General features: G+C 45.2%; 1 protein-coding gene across 1 annotated transcript in view; it reads left to right on the forward strand.

Moving 5' to 3' along the window:
* Nucleotides 1–450: 450 nt before the first annotated feature.
* Nucleotides 451–19,360, forward strand: part of VSTM4 (V-set and transmembrane domain containing 4) — a 99,940-nt gene continuing 81,030 nt past the window's right edge. The window contains exon 1 of the mRNA XM_069240878.1: nt 451–860. Coding sequence (XP_069096979.1) covers nt 806–860 — 55 coding nt within the window. The 5' untranslated portion in view covers nt 451–805. The remainder of the gene's footprint in view (nt 861–19,360) is intronic.

The raw sequence follows: 19,360 nt of genomic DNA on the forward strand, positions 1-19,360 counted from the left end.
TGGATGGAATGAAAAAAAAACTCTAATGCATGGCAAAAAGTGGAACGCGTTTGTCTTGTCTCCCTCTGTCTTAAAAGTTACTACACACTTTCCCGATCCCATACTGAAGTTGTAACATCATACTTTCTGCCGCCTCTGGAGTTCCAAACACTCTTCCCTTGGAAGTCTCTCTACTCTCCAAGCCCCCTATCTGACCTATTGTGCACTTTACTCCTCTTACCATGGCATTGCCCCTTTCTCGGCCCCTGCAGTTTTTGTTTCGCACACTTCCCCTGTGCTTGGAGTTCTCACGCACTTTCTGGAATCAATCGCTTCTCTCTCTCTCTGTAGCTGGAGTTGTGACCCCTCCCATTGTTGTTACACATGTTTCCTCCCTCCCAGAAGTTGTAGCACACTTCCTCCCTCTCTCCCTCGTTCCCCCTCTCTCCACAGTGATACGACTCCCAGACCAGGCAGTGTTGGCGCAGCAGCTCGGTCATCACTCTGTAAAGAGCTCCTAGGCTGAGACTGTCACTCTTGGCGTCACTTCTCCACCAATGCGCTTTTTCTTTACCACTCTCACAGAAGGGCTAGCCCGACAGTGTCCCCTTTCTGTGTGACTCCAGGACTGTCCCCGACCTCGTGTGGGACGTCAGCAGTGACCCCTCTGTGTCATTCTGTCATCAGGGGGCTTCCCACCCCTCCCACCCTCCCAGCGCTGCCCCCCTCGTTCAGACTCCCTCGCCTGTGCCCCCACTGCCCTTCCACAGCAGTGCGCCCCTCTCGGCCCTCCTCCACGAAGAGCCGCCGTTCATGGATCCGGACAATGCCCACATTTCTGGTGAACTTGGCTCTCCTGACTGAAGCTCTTGCAGCGGCAGGTAAGAGTGGACCCGAAAGTGTGTGTGTGGGGGGGGGGGGGTGGGGAGGGGAGCGGGGGGGTTGTGGAATTTAAGGGGTCAGAGGGTCCCACGGGAGGCGTTAGAAGGCGGGGGTCTCGGGAGGGCTGATTGACCCTGCGGTCTCTCAGAGGGCGGAGTTCTCGAGGTTGTGAGGGTGCCGGGTCCCCAAGAGGTCTCAGACGGCACAGAGCCCAAGGGGTGCTGGAGCCTGCTGTGGGCGGGGACAGGTTCACTGGGGGTGACAGAGTAGCGTGAGTTTGAGCGGGTGAGTGGATGTTGTGGCTGGTCCAGCGCTTTCGTGGAGACGTCCTACTTCAGGAGGCGACTGAGGTGTCCAAGGGGGGACGGCAGCTTCCAGGGGACATGAGGGAAGCGAGGAACTCTTGTGAATTTCCTAGTGCTGGGGCTGGCAGTACTGCGCCAAAGGAGTGTGAAAAAGCGTAGCGGCGTTGCAGGGATCCGGGAGAGGGTGGATGCAGTCGGGGTCATTGAGAATCGCGGGGTGGGGGGCGCTTTGGGAGGGAGGCTGGGCCAGTCGTTTCTCGAGTGCTTGGAAAGTTGTAGTCATTTTCCTTTCAAAGTCACTGTGCGAACTTGAGGGAGGGTAAGAAAGTTTTGGCATTGGGAGGGGTGGGGGGTAGTCATACTTTGGGATGGTGGGGGTGGGTCATGTTGGGGTAAAGAATGGGGGGAGAGGTGGCGTGCTCTGCCTCCGAGACAGCGGTTTTGAAACACTGCAACAAGTGTCCCCTCGGTCCTTTATTTACTTCCCCTCCCCTCGCCCCCTCCTCTTCCCGCGCAGCTCGGACCTCTGCCTGCCAGCTTTGTCTGCTCTCCTCTCTGGGGCTGCGAATAACCAAGTGATGAAGTTGCCCTCCTCTTACTTTTCGACGACTCTAAAATTAGATAACATCGGCGAAAATAAGAATTTCGAACTCTGACAAGAACAAACATATTTTTTCGGACTGGTCCATATCTCTCAACTTGTCCACATCCTCCTTGGACCCATGTCCAAGTGAAATACCCCCCATAGACTTGAAAAGAACCACCACTGCTTAATTTGTGATAGAATGAGCGGCGGTGTAATTGGCATGATAGGGCTTGCTAAAGTACGTACATGGACTGTGAGGAGTGCAGCACCCTCCTACCAGATGGGCATAAGGCAGGTGAATGTCTATGTCGGTGCCCGAGAAAATCTGTAAACAAGGCTGAACATTGTAGGCTGTGGCACACAGCCCCCTCCCCATCACTACCGTCACTTAGCTATCTCACCAGAAAACTTCCAGTTTCCCGACTTCGCACTCTAACATCTAGCATTTTATGTAGGAACCTCACGAATAACAACTCCCCCCCCCCCCCGTGAACCCTTCCACCACCACCAAGGACCTTCCTTGTAAAGCCTTTTCTCTTGCCACTCATAACGCCTCTTATGACAACCTACACTAATGCCTCACCTACTACAATGACATCACTCTCACATACACCGTTGGTTCTAATTATATCATCCATCTCCCATCACCCCCTACTTCTTCAGGATGCACCTCAAAATAGAACACCTCCTTTGGCATCCCCTGAGCCACTCAAGAACTACTGTGTAACTACCCCTCCATCACCCACCAAACCAGGTTCAGATCATCACAAGACAAAAGCATTTGGGGTTTTCAGCCACATTGCATCACCCCCTTGTTCAGGATTCCTACAGCTTCCTCAGTGAACTTTCTGGAATACCTTCTCCGAGTCCTTTAAAGTTTCCAACCCTGGTTTCCTCTCAATGTATCTTCTGTACACTGCAAAATATAGATATATTTACAAGAAAGTGGTGCATCATAGATGATGCACCACTTTTCTTGCCCCCCTCCCACTGGCAACTAATGCTACACTAGTGTCAAAAATGTAGACGCTAATGCAGCAAAGCACAGGTAGGCCCATTGAATATAATGGGTGCGTCATTTTTTATGTCTACTCTGAGCAGGTGTTAAGCATGACGGAAAAAATGGCACAGTGAAATGTTGTAAATTTCACTGCACCATTTTTTTGGGCGTCCCTGCTCCGGAACGCCCCTTGCATACATTACACCTGACGCAGGTATAATGTGGCGCAAGGGGTCACAAAGTAGGCAATGCCAGAATTGCACCACTTTGTAAATCTGGTGCGGCAAAAAAGCCACCTTACGGGCGCCTTAGCGAAAAAACAATGATGCCATGGCAGCGCTATGGTGGCGCCAGGGGCTTGTAAATATGTCCCATAGTGGGCCTGATTCACAAAGGTAAACTTAGACCAAAAGTCTAACTTTACTATGAGTAAAGTTAGAATTTAAGTATAAACATAAAATTTTGATCTAAGTTTATCATTCTGAATTGGGCCCAGTGTCTCTAGGCACAATGTGTAAGGGTGGTAGTACTTAACCATTCTTTACCCCAACATGGCCCACCGCCACCATCCCAAAGTATGACGACCCCCCGGCCCAAACTTTCTTATCCTCCCTCCAGTCCGCAAAGTGACTTTGAAAGGAAAATGCCTAAAACTTTTCAAGCACTGAACAAATGGCGTGCCCAGCCCCCACCCAACACGCCTCCCACCCGCAACTCTCAATGACCCCGACTGCATCCACCCTCTCCCGGATCCCTGCAATGCCGCTATGCTTTTTAACACTCCTTTGGCACAGTATTACCAGCCCCAGCACTAGGAAATTCACAAGAGTTCCTCGCTTCCCTCATGTCCCCTGGAAGCTGCGTTTCCCCCTTAGACACCCCAGTCGCCTTCTGAAGTAGGACGTCCCCACGAAAGCGCTGGACTAGCCACAGCATCCGCTCACCCGCTCAAACTTACGCTACTCTGTCACGTCCAGTGGACATTTCCCCGCCCACAGCAGGCTCTAGCACCCCATGTACCATCTGAGACCTCCTGGGGACTCTGCACCCTCACAACCTCGAGAGCTCTGCCCTCAGAGAGACTGTGGGGTCCCTCAGTCCTCTGATAGACCGCGGGGACCCTCAGCCCTCCTGAAACCTCTGCCTTCTAAGACCTCCTGTGGAACCCTCTGACCTCTCAGATTCCATACCGCCCCCCAAATGCATTTTGGGACAGTCAGCAAGTTCTGATTTTTGCACTGCAGAAATCTAGATTGTTAGTGGGAACAGGGCTTATCCATCAAGTAGGCATCATGCAAAAGTATGGAAACACTTACAGACCTAATGAAAGATTCTAAACAATACTGGTAACTGATCAAATAAGTGATTAGGAAAATGCCAAGTTGATGCTTCATTAAGTGCCATTTCAAGGGCTAGCCCATTCAGGAGCATCCAAAAGTGTTTGAATTGGAAGGGATCGCAGCAGAGCTAGCATTAGCAAAGTATAAAGGAACATTTCTGTTATGTGTAAATCCCCAAAGCATGGTTCCGACTGGTGGATGCATTGTCACTTCAAAGCCTCTTCAGGTGTAGTAGGCACCATATAATTGTAATTACTATAATTACTATAAACTACAATAGATACATTTACTGACTGAGCAACAAATTCACAATTGCTCACTTCTTATTGATTATGACTTCAAGAAAACATCTATGGTTTCATTTAGAAACTCATTTTGAAGTCACAAACCATGCTATTCCCAAAATCATAAGAATTGGAACTGAAAGATTGCCTTTTGCTATGTACTATACCTATTTTGTGAATCAAAAAAGCATTTCAGACTTTACAAACCCCTTCCCAATCGCAGTTACGAAGGGGCAAGCAAGGGATGCCTCTCCTAATTGTGTTAGACCACGGTAGTGGTTGAATACCATTCAAAAGTTACCAACTCGTCAAAGGAAGTGTGTTGGGACTACAATGTCCCCTGCACGGTATGCTGCTATATTCCTCTTTCCGGATAGCCCTACATCAGGTATATCCGGTATGTTGATTTTTATTTTGGCACTGGTGTCAAATTATTCAAAGTGTGTCTGTAGAGACCTAGACCTGTCCTTAACTATATGACATCTTGTATAAGTATCTGCAAAAGTTTGTCTTCACTGGAGTAATCCTGCTTAACTTCAGGCATTTCTCATCAAGCTCGTGCTGCGAAATGCTGAGGATTATGCCATTGCACCACTCAGATAATTGCAATTTCATGCAGTACAAACAATGCAAGTAAACATTTCACGTAGGGGCTCACGTCATGAGCAATTGTGCACTATTGTTTTATTGATATGTGGGCATGTGACTACACAATTTGCTCTAAAAACAGAGAAAAATGTCAGACCCGCAATTCATGTAAACTCACCTTTTTATAACATTAAACATCATTTTCGCCAAGGAAGTTACATACATATTGCCCAGGCCTAGTCTTGCGCCTGTCCTGGGGCCTATAGGGGCTCATTACACTTTCTCTTATCATGGGCAGTGAATTACCATCCCTATCTTGAGTATAGCGCATAAAGCGGTGATGGCAGATTATCGTGTTTTAGAAAAATCAATAGTGTGATCCAAACTTTTTATCTGTGTCACTGGGGCAATGCCTTCTAGCCCTCTTAAGTTCTGTTAATGCACTGGCATCCCATTTCTGTGTCGAGTGCATGCGTAATAAGGGTAACAAGTGGATGGTGGTAAATTGTGTACGAGGGAACCAGAGTAATGGAAGCGCAGTGGGATCCATGCTAAATGCCAAAGCCAGGCATAGCACAAGATGAAGGATGAGCCTGTGGGCCAAGATAGTAGAAGTGTATTGCCTCCATTCCTGTAGATGGAGGGAATACATCCATACACTAAAGTGAGGGGGATGGAGCCAAGGCTCCCTTTAAAAATTCCATGAGGCCTTTTGTTCTCAAGGAGCTGCTGATTACTCTTCATGGGTACTGCCCTGTGGTGGATGGTCGGGGTGAGGTATAGAAGTGAAGTCTCTGCTGTGAGAACCAAGTCCGTTTCTAAGTGAGGCTTGAACTTTTTGGTGTGCCTGCTTGCTCCTCTACACAAAGGCCGTGTCTGAGGAGCACAACTAAAAGAACTACTGCAAATCGATTTTCCAGTTTGAAAAAGTAGATTCACATCCCCTGTCTAGATGTTGTTTATAAAAGTGGGACCCAAACCACCCAATTCATTTCCGTTTTGTAGTCCATTATGACCAAGGAAGGGAGTGTTTTTCAGAGTATTCAAATGACTGCTTTGCAACAAGGGCTGGTGACAGCCAGTCGTCCACGGGTGGGAGGACAGCACCTGAAAGGGAAAACTAAAAAGACTGAAAATACTGAGCACTTGTTTTACTTGTGACATAAGAACCGAGCCTGAGGGGTATGCCTAGTTTTTTGCTCTAAGCTGTACCCTCAGGGCAGCACTTTCTCCAATGTAAAATTACTACTTTTTCAAATTGTCTTACAGATACTTGGGGAATTTATAGCTTTCCCAAAATATTCCAGGACTGAAGTTAGAGTAGTAAATAAACCTCCTGGAATATTTGGCAGAAAGTTGCTTTTTCCTCAAATACTCTAGGATTGCATTTAGAATAGTACATTTGACCTTCTAATGTCTGCCTTGCCCACTGCGCCCTCTGAGGGCACATTTCAGGGCAAGAAACATGAACAAGGGAACCTGAGCTTGATTCACACTACCTCCTTACTTCTGAGAGGCAGTGAGGGGCAGTAAGAGACAGAGAGTCTGCCAGGAGGGAGTTGCAGAGGGAATAGGATGGTTGTAGTGCTTTGAGAGAATCACACTGAGAGAAATGTGCACAGTATTTAGTGAAACTGTTTGATTAAAGTATTTTAATTCTTGAAAGGACAAGCACTGGTTTGGACATTGAGATGATTGTTTTGCTTGATTGATTGTTGAGTTCTGAGCATGAACACCTCACATGTCTTCCTTGAGAGGCCTGTGATTGTTAACCCTCACTAACCTGAGACTCAAGTGCAGAAAGGGCTGTACTTAGGCCAGTTTACAGAGCCATTGTAGGGACAGGACATACGTGGTAAACAACCTCAGCACTTAAGGTTGAAACCTAGTTGCCCCTGCCCGCCTTATGGACCCCTGAATATGGTCTGACAACATGGTAACATATTCAAAAAGCGGAAGCTGTCCCATTGGGCCACATTCGGGGAAGGGAATCGGGCAGTGATCCAGGGGACTAATGCGTTTTCCCCTAATGTGTTATCAAATTAGAACTTTTAGTTCTTGGAGCACCACAGGTTCCTCTCTAAAGGAAAGCATGCTGCTTAAATAAGAAGCTCTACAGTTTGGGAACGCAAAGACATGGAAGATGGTCTGCTGTTCCTTGCAGGCCACCATCTGTGTTTGTAGTCGATTGCAGGGGGTTGCAAATGTCAACCTGCCTAATTAATATTTATTAGGCAGGTTGTTCTGCAACACCCTATGACAGAACAATTTGTGGTGCAACCCATTAGTACGTAAGCCACATAACAAAATTAAAGAGTGGGTATAAAAGTCGGTAGGCAAACCGTGACCACGTTTTGCAACCAATCTTTTTGTTCATCTGGCCCACAAAGTTTTTATCATTTTTTACAGTCCCACTACAGACAACTTTAGTTGTCGGTCTCAGACAGAATTGGACCCTGTTCTCCTTTTTGGATAGTCAGAACCTGGTTACAACATTTGGCACAACCCAAAACTTTAAGTTATACTTAGAGTGTGGTTTAAGTATGCTCCTTGCTCAGGATTGCAGGCTTTCTTGTCTGTTTCAATTACCTGCTCCTAATTTGATGTTTTCCTCCCTATTCTTGTGATTATAGTGGCCCCAGAGCATTTATGTTTCCCTGTGATTTTTGATTGAGACAGTGTATCTTTTCAGTGCTGCTGGCAGGGATCTATTTTTCCTTTTCTCCGTCATCACTTTATGGGATTACACATCTTTCCGATTCCTTCCTCTTTCTTTCGCATTTTGTCTCATTTTGTCACATGCTTACACTTTCTCTTGGTCCCTCTAGCTCTCACCATGCCAACCAGTCAATCTCTATTCCCCCATTTGCCCACTGCCTCTATTTTCCTCGTTCCCCTTCCATCTGCCTTGACACAGAGTATTGCTCCGACTTGGTGTGTCTCTCTTTCTCTCCCTTTCCCTGCCTCATCCTCTCTCTCTCTGCTCATTGCCCACCTCTGTCTCCTGTTTTCTTTGCTAATGCTTGTGAAATTTTGCCTGCAGTTGCAAAGCCAATATCAGTGGTTGGGCATTTTGTAATGGCATTCTCCATGCTTCCAAGATGGCCAACATGTTGCGTTTGCTTGCAATGCAATGACCATCTTGGAAGCACAGAAGGTACAACTCCAAGATGGCAGTTTGCTGATATTGGCTTTGCGAGAGGCAGGGCAATTATACAAGCCTTGTCAAAGACTAAATGTAGGAATTGGCAAAGCAAGGACAATTGGCTTTTCACAGTGCTCGTTTTAAAAGACAACTTCAAAGATATGCATTTTGTTATTCAAGTTTGTACTTAATGTAAGTTTTGTCACCGTTTAGTTTCAGATTTTGTTTGCTTTACCACAACTCAAAAAGTGTCACTTGGAAAACCTGGCATGGTGAAATTGAACTTGCGTACCAAAAATAAAGAGGACAAGTAAAGAACTTTAGGGACCTCACTAGAGTCAGTCCCGAGGGCAAATTGGATTCTTACAGTCTCACATTCTGCTCTCCTTCGGATAAATAGCAGGGATGCATCTTTCATGGGTGCAGCAGATGCAGCGGCAACGGGGCCAACTGAACCCTGATTATTTCAGTATTTTATAACTCAAGCAACAGTCCTGGGGCATTTCCTTCCTTGCACTACAGCCCGTGACACACTGGCTACACTACTGACAAAGACTGGACTAATCCCTGAGCCTGTTTTTGGATCCACACTCTCTATGGGGAAATGATATTCTGCATAGCTGATACCAACTCACACCCAGAATATCTAAGGATAGGCTTCACGAATAAAATATGCAGACCTTTTTTTTTGGGGGGGGGGGTCGAGGTGGCATAGAGGAAGCAGAGGGACACGCAACAGTAGTATGAAATATACCTAATCTTTGAGAGTTATCAAACGTTAGGTAAAGACATGAGTAATTCTTTCCGGTCATAAAATGATATGTGAGACTGGTTTAAAAAAAGATCTTGAGGTTTAACCACTGAACAAATATGAGGCACACCCGGGAGCCTGTTAGAGCCACAAATGTTAAAAGCAGGATTCTGCTCTCTTATGAGCGAAACATGCCCCTGTATCCACACTCTGACCACCATGACAGGCTACAGCCGCATACTTAGCCGGTATGAGTCACAGTGTATTACACGGCACGAGCGAGCCATTATAAGTCACAAATAGTAATGCAACCCTATACCAAGGAGTGTAACTTAACCAATGAGTTTGCCTACTTAAATAGAACTTGGCAAGCTTCAAGGGGTTAAAGGTTAAACGCATTTCTCTGATCTGAAAAGTATATACATGCCAAGATGTGTTCTATGCATGCACATTGCAAGAAAATTCAATTTGGACCAAGACAGACTCTTTGTAATCTGGATTAGGCAATTTAAACGCATGCTATTCACCTTCCTAAAAAAGTTATTATTGATCCCAAATTTCTGTGAAAGTCAGTTGTACTAAACACCTTTCTAATACCTTAAAATAAGTGATAGTGTTTTCAACAACACCTATCTAGTTAATCCTCTGACAACCCTAGTAAGAATACATTCTGAATGTGTTAACCCTAAGTAAATTGAGCAGAAAATGGGTTGTGCTCTTTGCAAAACTCTAACACTTTCTAACCTTGTCAATGCATATAGAGTATGCAAAAGTGATACATCACCACTGGTCATCACAGCTGTGTTGAAATATATATTTGCGGCTTGGTCCACAAAACAAAAAGAGATTATGGCCCTTGGATAAACTGCCTGGTACTTTTAAGTTTTGCTAGAAATATAATCTTGAGGCTATCAGCTATAATATAGAATCCATTGTTTTAGCTTAATAATATACGTTTTAAATTTTGCGCACTGATTGATGATTTTACCTGAATTAGTTTAAAGCTAATGGCTTTTATTTATATATTCATGTAGAAAGTATTATGTTATGTTTTAGCTATTTTTATGAATTGCTATTCTTGACAATGAGATGAATGATTTCGATATGTCAATAAAATGTGTATTTCGACCCCATGTAAAGGAATTTAAGGATATCTAGAAACCCAGTAAGTTTATCTTCCAATACCACATCTCATCTGTCTCTTCATTCCAAAATCCTTTGTTATGGGACAAGCCGCTACTCAGTGCCCCCTAGGAAGAAGTTGTTGAGCAAAGACAATTCAACCTTCAGTTTTAAAATGTTTTATTTACCACGTTTGAAAACCTCATAAGAAACATAAATCACATCCAATATGCCGGTGATCCTCAGTCACAAATCATTGCAAAGGACTTTATTTGATCCCCCCTGGAGTTGGTTATTGTAAAAAAATAATGCTTCTTTTTAGAGAGCTTGCTCCCAAAGAATTTTGAAAAGGGCCTGAATGATCACACTTAGGAAGACTTGGAAATGGAAGCTGGTCTTCTGGATTTGATCAAGCAACTGCATTGGCCATCTGACGCATGCTCTAATACTCTAGTAATGATATTAGACCTACAACCAGCTTTTGATTGTGTGAATAAAGAATTATATTGGACTGTCTAATCGAGGCTGAGTCAAACTCTGATCCTTTTGTTAGCAGGTTTAGGTCATTTTTAGTTGATGGAATCTTACAAGTTAATTTGTTTCGCATTCTTGTTCCAGTGTACCCCATTGCCTAGTGATGTCCCTCAGGGCTCTCTGCTGTCTTTTGTCCTTTTCAACACTTATAGGCAGTGCATGCGTATTGTTCTATTTTGCCAAAGGGTCTGGAGGACTCACACTTGGCAGATGACACACTAGTACCCCTTCCGACCTCTGGTAGTCTGGGCATGGATTCAGGTGACATTTACCATTTGATCTGGATGCATTACACCCGTCTGGTATGTAACACCTTGAAGACTGACCATGTGCTATTGGAAGTTTTGAGGTTTGTACTTGATTGCCACCTTTAGCTTAAGTAGGAAGTTAAAGGTGAGAATTCTGGCTATTATACGGGTGTGTAAATTTGCTTTCACATAGTTCTGTGAAATTTCACCAAAATTATGCATAGTGACGCAGAATGGAAATTCGTCAATTAGAACTACATTTTAGTGCAACTTTTCTTCAATTCTTGACACAAGATCCCATTTCGAACTATAAAAGGGCAAAAGATCATCACAAACAACAGCTGCTCACGTTCTCTTGTTCCCATATGTTTGCAGTAAATTTTGACATTGAATAACGTGTCACTATATGAAGTTGTGTAATGGCATAATTTTGGAAATTTCGTGGAACAAGCTTAATGCTAAATTCTTGAATTTATTTAAATTATGCTTCCGTAATCTAAATTTCACCCAGGCCTTGGTATTACATTCACTTTATAAGGAAGATTGAAATATACCAACAAGGATAATCAAGAACTGCAACAACACATGCCGTTATCTGGTCTTGGGTAGACTACTGTTGCACCCAGTTATTTGGTGCACTAGTCTTTTATTGGGTAGACTGAAGAACATTCATCTTTATATAATTATAGTCAGAGTTTGTTAAGTCAAGTGCTCGTTACAAGTTACCAATTAGAAGTACTGAGGCCAGTCAGAAAAAAAACGCAGTTTTCTGTAGTAACTGATCACATTCTTGCTATGATGATATGACAACACATAATTTATCATATCAGTCGGTAAAGGCTCATACGTCGGCTCCAGAGGTGGGATCAGGGTATAAAAAGGGCTCCTGTCTTTTCTTTCTATGGGTTAGGTAGGTACAGATGGAAGGGGAGGCTTTTTTCAGTTTGTTTTTGACAGCTGCTCATTTTTTTTTTTTTTTTTTTTCGGTTTGGACAAAACACTGATTCACTTCCCACTATTGATCCTCCGGTGAACATTCACTTGCTGGATTTCAGTTTTCTTTTTCAGTTATAATTCATGAAGTACAACAGGATATATTTTGGGCTAGTTCCTTCTTGAATTTGATGACACTGCAGAGGATTTTACAGGGCATTCCCAATGCTTCCTGAAATCAGTGTAATTCTTTAAGGGCAAGAATGGTATATACATATTTCTTTAAATTGAAATATAAAGGTCATTTTAACCATATTGAGCGATACCTGAATGTCTGACATTCAACTCTGTGCCATCAGTGCAGCTGGCAGTGTAGAAGGCTGAACGAGCACCATATTTTTGGTCCTGCTTGGCATTCTCCTTTGCTCTTCATCTACAATTCCTCGCCATGCTAGTTGTTGCCGAAAAGGCGTATTTTCGCATTTTCCTTCCTAGACCCTCATACCACACATCTTGGTCTCTGGAGAAGGAAACATCTGTGAATATTGCCTCATCCTAAATAAGGTAGAGCAACGACCATGTGATCTAATATGACCTGGCGGTTTAGAGGTGGATGTAATCCAGGTCCAGGGCTTCCGACAGCAGAGCCAGCCGAGGCTCTGACATCAGAAAATCTGGTTCCTTCAACTCTAAATAAGGCAGATGAATTGTGAGTTTGCGAGGTGATAGTGCTTGGCAATTTGTGGTGGAGCTTTCACTCTGCCAAAGTCGAAATGACATTCACAGGTTAGCTGCTTGGTTTTTGCAGTCTCTGGAGTTTCTGAATATCTTTTGTATGTGGTGCTTCGGCATAAACTACATTGTAGTGGTTCAATGTCTATTATTTTGAAATGATAAGGGCACTTAAGTAAAGGGAGGATCCTACAAAGCAACATGAGATGGAATTTTATGTTGTCAGCTATAGAGTAAAAAAGGGACCCGCAAAGTGAAGTTACTGCACTTGTATCCGCAGCCAGCATAACTACTGGTTCCACTGACTGGTCTAAAGGAAAGCTGTAACAAGAGGGATCCCCAGCTTTCAGGACTCCAGTTTTTAAACCATTCAGGAAAGGGAAGCGCTCCGTCAACCATATGTACACATTTTTTCAGGCACTTGGCAATGAACACACTATGGGGGTCATTACGACATTGGCGGGCGGCTACCGTCGCCCGCCAAGCGGTAACGGCCGTGCGGCCGCACTTCTGCGGCCCCCATTACGACATTCCCGCTGGGCCGGCGGGCGCAAACCAAGTTTGCGCCCGCCGGCCCAGCGGGAATGAGGCCGCAACATAGGAGCCGGCTCCTAATGGAGCCGGCGGTGTTGCGGCCGTGCGACGGGTGCAGTTGCACCCGTCGCGCTTTTCACTGTCTGCTATGCAGACAGTGAAAAGCTGGCCGGGGCCCTGTTAGGGGGCCCCTGCACTGCCCATGTCAGTGGCATGGGCAGTGCAGGGGCCCCCAGGGGCCCCACAACTCCCCGTACCGCCAGCCTTTTCCTGGCAGTTCAGACCGCCAGAAAAAGGCTGGCGGTCGGGGACTCGTAATCCCCTGGGCAGCGCTGCAAGCAGCGCTGCCCTGGCGGATTACATCCGACGGGGCCATTGTGACGGTAAACCGCCGGCCCCGGCGGTGCAACCGCAACGCTACCGCCGCAGTCAAAATACGCCGGAAGGCACCGCCAGCCTGTTGGCGGTGCTCCCGTCGTTTTGGCCCTGCGGTTATAATACCTCCAGGGTCATATTCTTTCTGTGTACTAACTCAGATATTCAGTTAGTTACCAGACACAAATATTTGCAACAGGTGATGGTATTGTGAGACTAGCTGACAGCGCAGTTTCACGTATTTGTCAAACAGCATAGGGCACAGAGGGGTGGGGCGCCTTGTGTGACAGGACCCAGCTTTAGTTTTTTTGCGTCTGAATTGACAAGATTTACACATTTGGTGAGCTAGTTTAGGGAACTCAGATCCTTTTGCAGAACTGGAACAGTAATGATTTGTGGTCCATTGTGACAAAGGTAACTGATTTGTGAAGAAGCATTAGAATTTCAGAGCAGCCTGCATCTAAGGCAGGTTTTTTGTGTTGTATGCAATAGTGGTGTCTGTCTCCGACACAGTCTGAGTCGGAATCTATAAAGTATTGGAACTGCAGCATAATCTCCCATTCCATGATATTTCTAATGAAGGGACAATTAAAATTGAGTCTGCAATTCCCTTTTTCAAGTTGATCTGCCCTTGTGTTTTTTAGTAATGAAAGGACTGTTGCATACTGTAGTGGATTTGGGACCAAACATCAAGGAAGGAAAATATTTATGATGTTAGCTGGCTATGGGCTACTCGTGGAAAAGTGTTTTTTTGAGTTAGCTACTATATGCTTCCCATGGAATATTTAGGGCTTTCAATTTACCACACTGCCAAAGAGAATGATGACAGTAAGATTATGGGTGGCTCAATTGATAGGCTAGTAACAGACTCTACGGTCTCTGATGCCTCCTTTCGGACGGTTTTAATGTTGTTGTTGAGGAAGGATGTGACAGTATATAATGCAATGTTAGCGACAACAGGTGCTATCTTTAATGTCTCCAGTGCTATTATTTCTCTGAATATCTTACATTAGTCTCTAGTTTCTCACCTGTCTCTACATGTCTACCAGGACTGAGTTGAACCACCTGTTGGCTGTTTTCTCAGTTGATTTCAATTTATTTAGGATGAGGGGGAGCCAGTACATGAAGAGTTCTGTATATTTCTTTTAAAAAAAAAGGTTTGTATTGTGAGTTTTTAGTGAACAATTTGCGTACAATAGTGTAGGAAAGTCCTCCTTTTTGCACTGGTCACGCCCAAACTTTTTGGACAGGTGCTGGTGAGGTAAAACAGCCAAATTTGTTTTTCACTCATTGTAGTGAATGGCCTTCATAGGTTCGAATGGGGAGACTTTATTTTAATTTTAAAAGTCCCCTTAAGTAACATATACCACAAGTTTGGTATCAAATTAATTATTATAATAAACCACAACTTCCAATTGTTGGATTTAATATTACTGGTTTAGGTATGAAGTTTTAAACTTTACCTGAAAAGTTGCCAACTTTAGCCCTGCAATGTTTTTGCTGCTTTGCTGTGATTGGCCAGCCTCTGGCAGCCTGGCCAGGCTGCTGGATGAGGTGTGAAGTGGCCTGGCTCAATGCAAAAGATGTGCCTGTGGGAGGATATCTCCCCTCAGCAGATGGGGAAGCAGGAAGGAGGGGGGGGAGGGCTGCCAAACTTGTCTTCAAAGGCAGGGAAGGACATATGGAGCAACCCAGCAACACCCTCACATCCTACAAACCCAGACAATTAGGTGCCCCCTTGATTAGATTAGGAGAGGGCAGGAGAGGGGTGTGTTTAGGATTTTTAGCCACACCAGTGGGTGGGCTCAGCCAGATGTAACCTCTAAGCCATGATGGATTTCAGCCATGATGGATTTTTGAGGAATGTTGTTCCCTGGGATTGATTTTCGCCACACTTCCCAGGAAGTGGTCATCACAGGGGGAAGGACCCTGTCCCTGATTGGAGAACCAGGACTCCCCTGTTTTTCACCCAGGAGCAAGGATAAAACTGGCAGAGCTGCACCCATACCTCAGATCCCTATCAGATTCCAACAAGGAAGAACTACAGAAGAAGGACTGTCCTGCTGGACCCCTGACCTGCACCTGGACACTGCACTCTGGAGGACTGCACCAGCTGCACTTTTGGGCTTCACCACAAGAAGGACTTTGCCTTGCTTCAACTGGTTCAAGGAGGGACTCCCTGTTTGCTACAGGTGTAAACTTGCTAACCAGAGTCCCCTGCACCAACTCCTGAAGAAACCAACCAGCTGACCACTGCACAGTGGCCAAAAAAGGAGTTTGCGCCAGGTGTGTTCTGGGAGTTGTAGTCCGCACCCTCAAGGAGCATCTCAGAGCTTCTGGAACCTTGAGGTGAGCTGTGGACCTCAAAAGACCCTTAGAGGAACATCTGGAAGAAGATCCAGAAGTTTGGAGAACTTTTGGAAAAAAGCTTCATAAAGGGACCGACCCGCCATGGCAGCTCTTGGCAGCATTTGAGGCAGCTCTAGCCGGCTTGCCTCTAATGCGACCCAGCCTGACTTGCAGGTTCGTCCTGGTGAAGAAAATCTCTGAAAAAGCGACTAAGTCTGAACATAAGAAGTTGATCTGGACCTCCCCGGCAGTGTATCCGGAGAGGGCTCCAAGGACGTTGGATCAAGATTCAGGTCTCCACCTCGAAAAAACAACTAAGTCCAAAGGTAAAAATTTCCACTGAGGGCTCCCGCAACACATATCCGAGGAAGAGTTCCAGGAGGTCGGATTGGACTGGAGACTTGGTCCTGCTGAAGAAAATCTCCAGAAAAACGACTAAGTCCTAAAGTTAACTTTTGACCGAGGCCTCTCGCGGTATGTAGCTGAGCCGGGCTCCATCGCAGTCAGCCATAAACTTTGACTTTGTCCAGGTCGAGGTGCGACCGGATGACCAGATTGGCACTTTTTGTTTCTCTGTGCTGTTTTGGTGTCATTTTAAAGCTAAAAATATTTCCTATTTTTATAAATTGATTTTGGATTTTTAAACTACTTCCTGTATTTTATTTAATTACTGTTTTGTGATATTTGAATGCCTTACGCTTTGTCTCCTAGTTAAGCCTTGTTGCTTGTTGCTAAGCTACCAAGTGTTGAGCTAGGTTAATTTACTGAGACCTAACTGGACCTAAGTGGAGGTTAGTGGCCTATTGCTAAGTGTAGATACTTACCTGCCCTTACCAATAACCCATTTTCCAACACATATATAATGATGTTTCTAAGCATTTGGATGTGTTACAAAGATATTGCATTTGGGATAAGTAATGTTCTGCTATAGTTTTGAAGAGCATATCAAGAGAATAGTCAAACCCCCACAACCTGTCCCTGTAGTATTGTGAACACCTAATCAACATTGTTAAAAACAATAAAAAAAAACATATGAAAAGAGCTTGAAACTTACAAAAACTAAAACACAAATGTGGCAAGTCTTGTGATCAATTTGCAGAGGAAAACGATGGGAAAGCATACAGAAACTCTTGCATTTGTATCAGATTCACGTTCTAATACTCTCCAGAGCACTAGGCAGAAACAAGGTACCTTGTAAGGTATCTGAATCAGTGTGGAACCCTCCGAGGGAGGGAAGAATGAGATGCGTGACTGTTGAAGACCTAATTGCCTTAACAGGTAGAGGTGGAAGAGGATTAAGACTGATTAATTATGTACCATCGCATCTCTTTAAGGGGGTCTAATGTCATCTTCATCGCAATAGGATGTTTTCGGAATCCCCTGGCCTTCTTCCTGTGGAGGGCCCCTGCCTCAATCTCAGTCCACTGAAGCACAGTTGCACACCAGTGGGAAACATGTTCAGGGAAGGAGGATTTCCACTTCACGGTGACTGGTCTCCTGGACAATAAAAAGTGCCAGTTCTAGAAACCTACTGAATTCTTTACTGCCTTTTGGAAGCTTGAATAAGCCTAAGAGGCAACTCTTTAATGTGAAGAGGTCTTGTCGGCCAGTCACGGAGGTTAATATGGTGCATATTTCACCCCTGTAGGAGGATACGGCAGGGCAGGACCAGAACATCTGTCACTCCCACATTTGGGTCTGGGCAGTGAGGGCAATTAGCATTAGCAGGATTACAAATCGTTTGGAGAAGTGTAGGTGTCATGTATGCTCTGTGGAGTATGATAAACTGAATGTATTGGAACCTAGCATTCCGTGACACTTTGTGATGGAGGGAGATAGATTTGCCCCATTGTTTTTAGGTGAGAGGGTGCCCGAGATCTGTGCCCCATTTAGAACGAAGGTCTGTTAAATAATTTGTTGTATTATTTGGAATTGCTTGAACAAGCCTGACTAGTTTCCTGCCAGATTCCTTAGTGAAACATGGTTGGGGCAGTGGGTGTGGGGTTGGCTCGGTGTCAGTGAAATTCCAAGTGGTGTTTAGCATCACCAGGATTGATTCATCAAGAATTGGCCTAATTGGAAATGGTATTATTTGGTTACTGTGTCAAAAGAAATCAAGGCTTTATCTTGAAAGAGGTCTCCCAAGCAGTGTGTCCCGGAATTCTCGGAGTGTATTACAGGGCCAGATGCCAAGCCCCCTTCAAGGCAGGGAAGACTTCACAGGGGAATTGCCGGAGCATATTGCACTGTGTCAGAAGTGATTGCCAATGCTTTCTGATAGCTCACAAGCAATGCGTGTCACAGCTTGTTGCTTGATGTTGGCTCAGGGACAAAGGATTTATGTGTAATGTCTAATGTCATTGGGTGATTATGGAATCCTATGATTCCTTCTATTTTTTGTTGCTGGAATTCAAGCAGAACCTCTGAGTTGTTGACAGACAAATAGGAAGACAATGATTTTTTGGAACTTGTTTTTGTGAACTCTGTTGCCCTCATTATGACATTGGCGGTAAATCTCACTTACCGCCATGCTGACGGCTGCAAACATACCACCGCCGCAGCGGATATCCGTTCACCATATTATGACACACATACACCAATCCGTCACTATTCAGCCACATACACATATCTGCCAGCCCAAATGTCAGTGACAAACTGGCGGTATCAAAACCCACACTGTTACGCCAACAGAACTACGCCCACCACGAATTACCACAGCAGACTTTCAATGGCGGGAAACCATTGGCGGTACATACCGTTGTGCTCAAAATACACACACACATACAAAACAACATCACATTGGCCAGTTCAAAAAACACACACCTGACAACCATAGACACACCACACCCCCACACCCACACCACTATAAAACACACGCCCACAACACTTTATGAATGCCAACCATTGGCACGAAACAGACACCAAGACCACAGACAAAACCAGAGCCACACACTACTTACACCCATACACCACTCACGCACCCCACATCACACGCCCCAACACATCACCCTACACACCCTCACCTACACACCTCACACAACACCCATGGCACTACAAAGACACCCCTGATTCACAGAGGAGGAGCTAAGGGTCTTGTTGGAGGAAATCATCAAGGTAGAGCCACAGCTATTTGGAGCACAGGTGCAGCAAATATCAATAGCTAGAAAGATGGAGCTATTGCTGAGAATCGTGGACAGGGTCAACGCTGTGGGACAGCACCCAAGAACTAGGGATGCCATCAGGAAGAGGTGGAACGACCTATGGGGGAAAGTATGTTCCATTGCAGCAAGACACCAACTCGCTGTACAGAGGACAGGGGGTGGACACCCACCTCCTCCCCCACAACTAACAACATTGGAGGAGCAAGTCTTGGTAATCATGCATCCTGAGGCCTGGCCGGAGTAGGAGGAGGACTGGACTCTGGTAAGTCAACTCTCTACTACTACTACTACCCCCTACCTGCATGCCATCAAATACTCCCACCCTCACCCTCAGTCCCATCACTCCACCACTGCCCACATACCCATCCATCACATCTCACTTATCCCAATGCCAAGCCCGGCATGCCATACCAATGCATGGACACCACTCACAGACCTGCATGGACACCTATCACTAAAGCATGCACACTAGAGAGAATCAGCTAACCCACCTTATACCAACTTACACAAGT

This window comes from Pleurodeles waltl, chromosome 6, assembly GCF_031143425.1.
Source record: "Pleurodeles waltl isolate 20211129_DDA chromosome 6, aPleWal1.hap1.20221129, whole genome shotgun sequence".
Classification (NCBI taxonomy): domain Eukaryota; kingdom Metazoa; phylum Chordata; class Amphibia; order Caudata; family Salamandridae; genus Pleurodeles; species Pleurodeles waltl.